At 36.0% G+C, this 12,145-nt stretch overlaps 1 protein-coding gene across 4 annotated transcripts in view; it reads left to right on the top strand.

The window, feature by feature from the left end:
* Positions 1–12,145, top strand: part of AP4E1 (adaptor related protein complex 4 epsilon 1 subunit) — a 67,345-nt gene that overhangs the window by 31,677 nt on the left and 23,523 nt on the right. For all 4 annotated transcript variants that reach the window (XM_006756001.2, XM_006756002.2, XM_015558929.1 and 1 more), the window contains 6 exons: positions 2,636–2,758; positions 2,861–2,970; positions 4,201–4,340; positions 5,814–5,926; positions 6,034–6,152; positions 10,868–11,170. In XM_006756001.2, coding sequence (XP_006756064.1) covers positions 2,636–2,758; positions 2,861–2,970; positions 4,201–4,340; positions 5,814–5,926; positions 6,034–6,152; positions 10,868–11,170 — 908 coding nt within the window. The remainder of the gene's footprint in view (positions 1–2,635; positions 2,759–2,860; positions 2,971–4,200; positions 4,341–5,813; positions 5,927–6,033; positions 6,153–10,867; positions 11,171–12,145) is intronic.

Below are 12,145 nucleotides of genomic sequence, written 5' to 3'. Positions count from 1 at the left end.
AGACGTTTTTTTTTTTTTTAAACATATTTTATTGATTTTTTTACAGAGAGGAAGGGAGAGAGATAGAGAGTTAGAAACATCAATGCGAGAGAAACATCGGTCAGCTGCCTCCTGCACACCTCGTACTGGGGATGTGCCCGCAACCAAGGTACATGCCCTTGACCGGAATCAAACCTGGGAACTTTCAGTCCGCAGGCTGACGCTCTATCCACTGAGCCAAACCAGTCAGGGCAGAGCATCATCATTTTTAATCTTGCTCAGGGCTGTCACATTATTAGTTCAGGGTTTGGTAAATATTTTAGGCTTCGTAAGTCACATACGTTTCTGTCACATATTTTCCTTTGTGTGTGTTTTCTTTTTTTTTTTTTCTACAATCTTTAAAAGTGTAATTAGAGCCAGGCTGGAATGGCTCAATGGTTGAACATCGACCTATGAACCAGGAGATCACAGTTTGATTCCCTGTCAGGGCACATGCCTGGGTTGCAGGCTTGATCCCCAGTGTGGGGTGTGCGGGAGGCAACCGATCAGCGATGTTTCTCTCTCATCATTGATGTTTTTCTCTCTCTCTCCCTCTCCTTTCCTCTCTGAAATAAATAAAAATATTAAAAATAAAGTGTAATTATACACTTGAAAGTAATATAATGTTATATGTCAATTATATCTCAATTAAAAATGTAAAAAACATTCTTAGTTCACAGGCTTACAAAAATAGGCTGAGGGTAGCTGGTTAAGGCTCTGTAGTTCATAAAGTTGTAAAGTCCACTTTTTCATAGCACAGAGTAGACATTTTATAGTGAGGCATCTGAATATACAAAGTATCTTTTTAAGTTAACTTACTTTGTAGGTTTTTCTTTAATTAAAGAAAGAAAAGTTTGACCTTTTTTTCCTCCTGTTTTTTTTATCCTTATCTGAGAATATATTTATTGATTTTAGAGAAAGGGGAGAGACAGAGATAGAGACAGGCATCAGTGTGAGAGAGAAACAGTGATTGGTTGCTTCTCCTATGCAGCCTGATCTGGGACTGAACCCCCAACCTAGGTATGTGCCCTTACCCAGAATTGAACCCGCAATCTTTTTGGTGTATGGAACGACACTCCAACCAGCCGAGCCACCTGGCCCGGGTTTTGAAGGGAGAGAGATAGAGAGTTAGAAACATCGATGAGAGAGAAACATCGATAAGCCGCCTCCTGCACATCTCCCACTGGGGATGTGCCCGCAACCCAGGTACATGCCCCTGACTGGAATCGAACCTGGGACCTTTCAGTCCACAGGCTGATGCTCTATCCACTGAGCCAAACCGGTTTCAGCGAAAGTCAGTTTTCTTTTTAATTAGCACTTTATATTTCTGATTTCTTCTTCTATAGAAAGGGTTTATATAAAGATTTTTACACAATATTTATGTGTGCCTCAATTGATAGGCAAGTATAAAAAATAGCTAGTTGAATATTCAGAATCTATCATGCATGCAAAGAAGTGTCCGATTGTTATGTTTTAAACCAGGGATCCTCCAACTTTAAACAGGGGGCCAGTTCACTGTCCCTCAGACCGTTGGAGGGCCGGACTATAGTTTAAAAAAAAACTATGAACAAATTTCTATGCACACTGCACATATCTTATTTTGAAGTAAAAAAACAAAATGGGAACAAATACAATATTTGTATTTGCATGTGGCCCGTGGGCCGTAGTTTGAGTTCTATTTATCCCTGTTTTAAACTTTTGGAAATAGAGAAGGAGTGATTCTGTCAGGGACATTTGATATGCTTCAACTTGCATTAGAATTGTTTTTAAGGCTGCAGAATCTGTCTCACTTCTCATGCTATGATTGCAATAGGCCATTCAGGACTTGGTGGTGCCTACTTGATTCTTCTTTACCGTGGCAAAGCTCCAGCCCCACAACTAATGCTCTTTAAAAGAGTTTGAAAAAAATGTTAGTATCACTTTGATCACCTGTCATAGTTATCAGATCTTTGACTATATAAGGAAATCATGTTGAACACTATCAAAATGTTCAATAGATTGTTTTATATTCTTTGTGGTTAATTTTTAAAGAAGTGATTTGAAGATTTTTGAGCAGTGACTCTACTTTGAAATAAATGATAAAGTATCCCAAAATGATTATATTGAAATAAATCACATACAGAGTTTTTGTATAGAAGTGGTAGAAACTGTCTGAAAAGAAATTATTTTAAATAAGTAAAATATTTTAATAAATTATTTTAAAGCATTCAAATAGAAATATCTATTTATATAGGAACAATGAAAATGTTACCTATGTGTCATTGGACTGTGAGCTCCTTGAGGAAAGGTTTTTTCTGTTCTGTTCACTGCTGTATCCGTACTACTAGAACAGTGTCTGGCACATAGGGGTGTTCAGTAAATAGTTGTTGCATGAATGAATGCATTATTTTTATCTGTTACTATACATAATTCTCTTTAAATTGTACTCTGTTAACATAATCTTAAAAACTGTATAAGTCTGAAAACAGTAACGTTTATATCTTTGAAAATTTTCCAAAAAGATTTTTGACTACAACTGGCCTTCTAATTAGTTTGCTTTGTTAAGAGTTCCACACAAATATTTTCTTTCATTATGCCTTAACATGATCCCTGACATTTTTATGTTTTCTTTCTCTAGCCATTCTGTTTGAATGTGTGCATACAGTCTATTCTATTTATCCCAAATCAGAATTACTTGAGAAAGCTGCCAAGTGCATTGGAAAATTTGTCCTGTCACCTAAAATAAATCTCAAATATTTAGGTAAGATGATTGGTTCTTTTCACAAAAATTACAAAGAGAGCTTTTGAAATTTGCTGGGTATTTGTTGCAAGTCACTTCATATAATGCGATTTTTGCTTTTAGGACTGAAGGCTCTTACCTATGTTATCCAACAGGATCCCACTCTGGCTCTTCAACACCAGATGACAATAATTGAATGCTTAGACCATCCTGATCCCATTATTAAAAGAGAGGTAAACTGATATTTTGAATTATGTATGTGAAAGTCTTACAATTTTAAAACTTTTTTGTTACCATTATGGAGAGAAATTAAAGTGGTGGGCAGTGTGTGTGTGTGTGTGTGTGTGTATTTTAACTTTTGAGAGCATTTTATTCTTTCTGCTAAATTTAAGGAACTTTTCTAAAAACTTCTTGTGTTAGTATTCACAGGAATGGTTTTAAATTATGAGTTGGAGAAATTAGGTCCAATTACCTGTATAGATTCATTAATATCTTTTTGGTCCAAGATATTATATCAATAGGAGACCTGCATTTTATTCCCAGTTTTTTTTATTAGTACAATTTTAAGATATATTATATGATGATTAATAATCTTTCATTGTTCTCTATAATATTTGTAAAATGGGATAATGCATTCCCTATTACATATGTAGGAATGTGTGAAACATTCCTAAAATGATGTTAACTTCTTGGAAGGAAAGGTGTATTATTTGCTTAATTTTCTTCAACTTTTTCCTTTTATAAAATTGCTTGGGTGTCTATATAAATATTTCTATTAATTCTCATGTAGAGAATTTCTGATTTTAAAAGTACCAAAGATAAAAAGAGCCACTAAACATGTAAGTTACTTAAAAGCAATGAGTTAAAAATAGTTATTGAGAGAACATTGTATTGCATTAAGCAATTGTAATTTTAAAAAAAGATTATTAATTTTAAAAGGTACTGTGTTTGAAACAAAACTATTCTTATTATTTATGTATTTATCCTTACCCGAGGATATTTTTTTCATTGATCCTTAGAAAGAGAGTGGAAGGGAGGGAGGAGGAGAGAGAAAGAGAAAGAGGGAGAAACATCTATGTGAGAGAGACACATCAATTGGTTGCTTCCCACACACATCCCGTCCCAGACCAGGGTTCAAGCCTGCAACTGAGGTACGTGCCCTTGACTGGAATTGAACCTGAGACCCTTCATTCCGTGGGCCAATGCTCTAGCCACTGAACCAAACTGGCTAGGGCCATAATTCATTTTTTTAACAGTAATTTTATTTTTCTTAAGTTCTATTTATTTCTAATAGTTACCATTATTAAGTTCTGTGCATTTTTTGCACACCTATTAAATGGCCTGCTCAGGAGATCTACATAAAAGTGGAAGAATCAACTATGTTATAAACATATGTTACTGTATTTATTGGTGTTATCATGCATAGTTTTATAATACTGTTTTTATTTCTCTTCCTTAAATAGACACTGGAACTTCTTTACAGAATTACTAATGCACAGAATATAACAGTGATTGTCCAGAAAATGCTTGAATATTTACATCAGAGCAAAGAAGAGTATATTATCGTCAATTTGGTTGGCAAAATAGCTGAGCTGGCTGAAAAATATCCTTTGTTTGAACCATAATCATACAATGCCTTTAGTTACACAGTGGTTTAAAATGATTGCTATGGACATGTTCACTTGCAAGTTGAGTTCAGAGACCCAGCAATAATTTCCATTCCTGATATTTAAGCCTCTCTGGTCAAAAATAGGGATTTGTGTAGACTTCTTAGGGGATGGCTTTTTTCCTGGCTCTTTTCATTCAGTTGGTCAGTATTATGAGCAAGAAGATATGGGAACCTCTGCCTGATTTCCCGATCAGTCCCTCCTTGTCTTTGACTTTACTTCCTGCTCGGCTTCTTTTCTGAGTAAAAGTTCTTGTTGTTGTTGTTTTTAGGGGTGTGTGGGTTGGGTGGAGGGATCAGGATGCTAACATTTATCCAACTGCAGGGGTTGGCAAAAGAGGGTTTACATTGTATGGAAAATAAATAGAATAATTAATGAATAATAATACTCTGTTTTGCATACTTACAACTGTAAATCTACTTTTGCTCACTCCTGTATTGTTTATATTAGAAATTGTCATAATAAAGTAGTTGGGAACTCCATTCACATGTTACTTTTCTTCACATTAGTTTTTTAAAAGCCAGAGGAACTTCTACTGGTCAAGACTTAATGCTTAAGACAACATAAATTGCCCTGACTGGTTTGGCTCAGTGGATAGAGCGTCGGCCTGTGGACTGAAGGGTCCCAGGTTCGATTCCGGTCAAGGGCATGTACCTGGGTTGCGGGCACATCTCCAATAGGGGGTGTGCAGGAAGCAGCTGATCAATGTTTCTCTCTCATCGATGTTTCTAACTCTTTATCCCTCTCCCTTCCTCTCTGTAAAAAATCAATAAAATATATTAAAAAAAAGACAACATAAATTAATTATCTCATAGTTTCTGTGGGTCAGGAGTATAGGCATGGCTTTGCTGGATTCTCTGCTTAGGGCCTCTTAGGGTTGCATTCTCTTTAAGATGTCTGTTGTTAAAGCTAAGGAAGAATGAATGAATAATGTTAATTAAATTATCTTGGAAATTGCTTAAATCCTAGCCAGTGCTCTAGGTTTGGCCAGCAAAATGATAAAATATTAGAACTGAAGAGAAGCAGATTAGGTAGGAGGTTAAACAACTTGTTCAAGCAGATACATCACAACATTCAGTCTCTTTGGAGTGTATATTATTTTCCATTATGTATTGTCCGTAATTCGCTGTAACATTTCTTTCAATTACTTTACATTTATTTATTGGATGCCTGTTATGTACATGGCAGAGTGCTAGATAAAGCAACATGAACTAGTTTTTAAAGTTTATTAAATAAGATGTATTGAGCACCTATTTTACATAAAACTGGAATATAGAACAATTTATTGGCAGAGATTTAAGGTAAAAATGCCAAACTAGGATGAATTGGTTATTTTTAAAAGGTTGATGCAGAAATATAGTTTTAATAAGTGGCATTTGAAGTGTACTTGTTCTTAACACTGTGGACACATATGCTCCTGATAATGCATGGTTTATTCAGACAATGAATGCTGTGTTTTCAGTAGGAGGAGACGTGATGAATCCTGATATTCCCAATAACTTCCTGAGACTGCTCGCAGAAGGTTAGTAAACAATTGCATTCTGTAAAGACTTTTAAATTAAAGGTTTTTACTACAGAGTCCTTAGAGAGTTTAATGAAAATTAAAATGATGTATCAATTTCTTTGTAGGTTTTGATGATGAAACAGAAGATCAACAATTAAGACTTTATGCAGTTCAGTCTTATCTCACTTTACTAGATGTGGAAAATGTGTTCTATCCACAGAGATTTCTTCAAGTTATGAGTTGGGTGAGCAAAGTACATTCAATCATAAATGTTTATAAAATTATATTTTTATAAAAGCAAATGCTAACAATAGGTTTCCTTCAGAAATCATTCAGTTTTACTCAGCTAATTCCTTCAGCTGTCAATTCGCCCCCTCTTCCCAGTGGCCAGCTACCTTCTGTCACTTAACTATTTACTTATCTGCTCATTCTCCCTGCTATCTCACATGTCTAGTCTTTTAAATATGGGTATTTGTTTAGATTTCTCTGTCTACAACACATTTGTTGTGTTTCCTTTGTGAATCTATATTTGAATGTGTGAATACTTATGTAATGATGACATATAAGTTAACAATGGCTGTAAAATAATGTTACCACAGACTTAATGCTTAAAACAACATAAATCTATTATCTCATAGTTTCTGTGGGTTAGGAGTATAGGCATGGCTTAGCTGGATTCTCTGCTTAGGGCCTCTTAGGGTTACAGTCAAGGCATTGGCTGGGGCTGCTGTCTCATCTGACATTTGACTGGTAAAGAGTCCACTTCCAAGCTCAGAAATCAGTTTCTTCGGCTGTAACACTGAGGGTTTGAGGTTTATACTGTCAATTGTAGGCTCCTAGAATGACCTTTAGTTTCCTGCCATGTGAGCTTCCCAACATGACTGTTTGCTTCATGAAAGCCAGCAAAGGAAATCATCTCTTTGTAAGATGAAAGTCATTAAATTTTATGTAATTTAATCATATACAATCACATATATCCCGTCATCTTTGTGTGTTCCTTCTATGCATATGGGTAAGTGTTTATAGGGGAGATTTGGAGAAGTGCAACTTTTGGGTCATAGGATATGCACATTTTAATATTTTATAGTTTTGCCAAAACTTAGCGTGTTAACTTAAATTTTATCTACACTTTTATTTAAGAATTTTAATTTTCTTATCTGTGGGAAGGTTGAAACACTAGTAATAATAAGTATCATTATACTTTTCTTCTAGATTCCCAGTTATTATTATTATTTTATTTTTTAAAATTATTGGTTTCAGAGAGAAGGAGAAGGGGATAGAAACATCAGCAATGAGAGAGAATCATTGATCAGCTGCCTCCTACACGATCCCTACTGGGGATTGAACCTGAAACCCAGGCATTTGCCCTGACAGGGAATTGAATTATGACCTCCTGGTTCATAGGTTGATGCTCATCCACTGAGCCACACTGGCCGGGCATCCCAGTTATTGTTTTTAATCATCTTTGCTTTATTCTATCAACACCTATATCTATATCTAGGTCTACCTCTATACAGTTTGTTTTACTGGACCATTAAAAATTGAGTTGCAGACATCATGACACTTGACCCATAAAAAATTGAACATGAATCTCGTAAGAATGACATTATTCTAGATAATGATAAAACCATTATTATACCTAAGAAATATTAATTTATTAATATCACCTAAGATACAGTTTATATTCAGATTTATTCAGTTGTCAAAAAAAAAGTCTCCTTAAGGCTGTTTTTCTGCTCTTCCCAATCCTAGATCCAGTAACGGTTTGCAAATTCTATTTATTTATATCCTTTTAGCCTTTTAAGAATTTTTAATGAGCCTCAGTTTCTTTTTGTTTTCCTGACATTGATTTTTTTGGATGAATACTATTGAGTTGTAGAATGTCCAACATTTCTGAATTTCTCTGATTATTTCTGGTTCTGTTAAACATTTTTAGCAAGACTTCTACATTGGCAATCATATGTACTTTCTACTGCATTATATCAGGATGCATATAATTTCAATTCCTTCAATTATCGGTGATTGTAAGTTTGTTTGGTGAAGACATTGACCTTTAGATCTCTCCATTGTCAAGGAGTGCTTTCTCTTTAGTAATTTTATAACTAATCTGTGAGGTGATTCTGTGAGGCTCTGTGAACATCTTTTCCTCAGCTCTCTTTCACCAGCGCTTTTAGCATTGATAATCCTTATGCTAAATTGGTTATTATATTTGGTGGCCATTTTTTTTTCTCCATGAACATGACATGTCATTTTATTTATTTATTTACATTCTATATATTCAGAGTGTTTTTATTTCTACAGTATATAAATCCTGTACATGTTTTGTTAGATTTATACTTAAGTAATTCATTTTCTATAGAGAAGTAGTAAATGTATTTTTAATTTTGGTTTCTATATGTTTGTTGCCTGGCAATCTCGAATTGTTTTTGTAGATTGTTTCATTTCTGTTCATGAGGGATATTGGTCTGTAGTTTTCATATTTCTTCTTTGTTTGGTGTTGGTATCAAGGTAATGCTGGCTTCATAAAATGAGTGAGGGTGTTCTTTTCTATTTTCTGGAAAGATTGTGTAGAAGAGAGTTGTTTATTTTTAAGTGTTTGGAAAATTTCCTGTTATCTTTTCTGTTACTGATTTCTAGTTTGATTCTATTGTCAGAGAAAATACTGTGTGATTTCAGTTCCTTTTAAATTTGTTGAGGTTTGTTTTACGGCCTGTGACACTGTCTGGGTGGTGCCATGTTCTCTGGGTGCCTGAAAAGAATGGGCATTCTGCTGCTGTTGGTTGGTGTGTTCCATAGATGATGGCTAACTTCCTTTGGAGATGGTGCTGCCACAAGGGGGTTAAGATTAAACAAGTGGCCTCTGCTGACGCTGTGAAGGGGTGGCCTGTTATTGCTGAGCAATGGGGAAAGTGCTGACTCCCCACACGCAGGGGTCCTCAAACTGTTTAAACAGGGGACCAGTTCACTGTCCCTCAGACCGTTGGAGGGCCAGACTATAGTTTAAAAAAAAACTATGAACAAATTTCTATGCATACTGCACATATCTTATTTTGAAGTAAAAAAACAAAACAGGAACAAATACAATATTTGTATTTGCATGTGGCCCACGGGCCGTAGTTTGAGGACCCCTGCTCCACAGGCTTTGCACCCCCAGCAGAGAGGGGAAGGGCACCTCTTTATACCTGGGTGGAGGTGATGTAGGCTTCCTGTGGGGCCTTCGCGGCACTGCCGAAGAGTGGGCCTCTGCAGCTCGGTGGGATAAAAGTCCTAACCCCCACTCGGCCTTCTCGGTCACCATCCTTGTCGGGGAGTTGTGCCTTTTACAGCCTGGCAGGGGTTCAAGTCTTGGCCCTTCACTCTGCCTCTGCTGGTACGGATAGGGCTGCAGTTTTTTTCTCTGTGGTGCTTAGCTGGAGTCCAAGCTTTTTGTCTTCTTGGCTACTTGGCTAGAGGGCAGGCTTTTCCTGGGACTTTTTTGTTTGAGCCCATTGGTGTTTCCAGGTTGTTAGTTCTCTAGTATCCAGTCTGGGGTGTATGAGGCAACAGATTACTCACTGTATTGTTGCTTAGGTCCCAGGGTCCTTAGCGATTTGCCTTTTCTTCACCTTTTAGAGTCTTTTTACATGTGTTTTATTTATAACATAAAGGGTTTTTAGTTGTATTTCATGGGAAGAGTAGGGGGAAAATGCTTCTATTCCATCTTCCTAGAAATATAAATTCACCAATTTTTGAACTGGGATTTAGGCTACCTGCTCTTCTAGAGAGGTAACTACTTTTATTAAACCACTCAAAAAATTATCTTATTATTTAAGGATTGAACTTAATGAGTCATATTTCTTTTTTAAAAAATATTTTTAATTTCAGAGAGGGAGAGAGAGGTAGAAACATCAATGATGATAACCATTGATTGGCTGCCTCCTACACTCCCCCTACTGGGGATCCAGCCTGCAACCCAGGCATGTGCCCTTGACCGGAATGGCACCCAGGACCTTTCAGTCCACTGGCTGACGCTCTATCCACTGAGTCAAACCGGCTAGGACAATGAGTCGTATTTCTTTTTCCTCCTCTTCTTGTTACTAAGCGATACATCTTCCCTTGACTGTCACCTCACCTCCCTTTTTTTTCTTGCTAGTGCCAATGTTACACCAAAGACATGAAAATACTTAATAAATACTATTTAGGAAAGGTCTCACAGTCCATGAGTTATCAGTATTAGTGATTTTTAGATGAGTAGGATTATATATCTCCTGGATAAGTTAGATGTAAGAAAAATGATATGTAACATAGATCAGTGTTCTTCAAAGTTCTGTGGGTCATCTTCATCAGAATTAGCTGGTGCTTGTTCAAAACGTGCAGTGCAGATTATCACCGCAGGCATGCTATAGTTTCTGTAGGTTGGAATTTTTCTCACATTAGTCTGAGAGAATTTGAGAGCTTTGGTTCAGTAGTGATCCTAATCAGGAATTGAAGAGTGTCTCTTCTGGAGCACTCTAGTGAAGGGATTTGTACTCTTTGACAATCTCCTTTAATATATCTGTGGTTAGAGCCTAGAAATCTATATTTTAATGAAACACTTCAAGTGACTCTTATGCATGCTAGCATGTGAGAACCACTCATTTAAATACTTTATTGGAAAGTAATAACAGAATGTGAAATTGCTGGTAAAAACCAACAGCCAAACCTGGAAGTTCAGGAGAAGACTAACTGGTAAAGGGTCTGTTTTGTATATTGTTAATGATTAAGATGTAGAAAACATTTTTGTATTAAGTTCCAATTCTTGGTATAATTTTGAACTAATATGTACAATTTGATCTTTGTCTAATATATTTTTTTATCACGAGAATATGTTTAATCTAGATTAGATTCACTTCAGCAATAGGCACTTCGTTTAGATTTCCAAGTATAGTTTGCTGTATAACTTGATATTTGTATATAAACATCTCCTTGTTTTACTCATAGGTATTAGGGGAGTATTCCTACCTCTTAGATAAGGAAACGCCAGAAGAAGTTATAACCAAGCTCTACAAGTTACTTATGAATGACTCCATTTCTTCAGAAACAAAAGCCTGGCTAATTGCTGCCGTGACCAAATTGACACCTCAGGCACACTCTTCTAACATTGTTGAGAGATTAATCCAGGAATTTACGGTATCTTTGGATACTTGTCTGAGACAGCATGCATTTGAACTAAAGCATTTGTATGAGAATGCAGAACTTATGAAGAGTTTGCTTCCACTTAATAAGAGTTGTGAAGACATGGTGGTAAGACATCTGTGTTCTACCTTTTTAAAAATTGCATAATCTTTAAACAATAATTTTTGCATTTGTGATATGTCAGAAATGTATCAAAATATAGTTTCTGTAGGTTGGAATTTTTCTGTCATTAGTAGAAGAGAATTTGAGAGCTTCTGTGCAGTAGTGATCCTAAGTCAGGAATTGAAGAGTGTCTCTTCTGGAGAACTGCAATGAAGGATTTGTGCTCTGACAATCTCTTTGAATATATAATAATTCAAGAATTTTTATCTCCTTTGAACTCTAATACGTCGTTTTATTATTCTGCTCTTTTCTTTGAGAATGTAAAAGATAGTTCTCCATTTTATTTTGTCCATCTACTGTCTAAATCCTTTACCACTTTGGAATCTGATCACCAACCTTTCTTTCTCCCACCTCCTTTTAGCTACCACCCCTTTTAACCCAATGCACTCAGTCTGTCCCTCAGATTGGTGTTAATCAGAAAACTTCCAAAAGGAAACCAGATTTGCTCAAATTTTTATGTTAGATGTCATATAGTTGATAGAGAGGATGGGTGGTATTCACACTAATTCTGAATCAGATTTTCATGACTTGTATTAATTTTGTTCCTTCGTTCTCTCAATAGGTCCTCAAAGGCAAAGGCCTTGCTTTAACATTTGGCAGACATTTCGGAGACGTTCATTGAGATGATCAATAAATATGCTGCATATAACATTAAATTAGGAAATAACCACACTTCCTCTTTTCTCCAAGAATCTTAGTGAAACTAAACCTTTCCAGATTCAGAGCCACTCAAATGTTTGAGAATTACGTGCTGTTCTAAATTATCTGAGTTGTTTGCATACGTTTGGCTAAATCAGGAGAAGCTATTCTGGTTTCTGAGGTTATCACTACTATCCTCTTGTGTATATCTCACTTTTCTTTCTCTTCTTACTTTTTCTCTTCTCCTTTTTCCCTTACTCATTCTCCATCTCTTGTCTCCCC

The sequence above is a fragment of the Myotis davidii genome, unplaced genomic scaffold (genome assembly GCF_000327345.1).
Source record: "Myotis davidii unplaced genomic scaffold, ASM32734v1 scaffold132, whole genome shotgun sequence".
NCBI classification, from domain to species: Eukaryota; Metazoa; Chordata; class Mammalia; order Chiroptera; family Vespertilionidae; genus Myotis; species Myotis davidii.
Note: the sequence above shows the minus strand (reverse complement) of the source record. Positions and strands in the feature narration are given on the sequence as shown.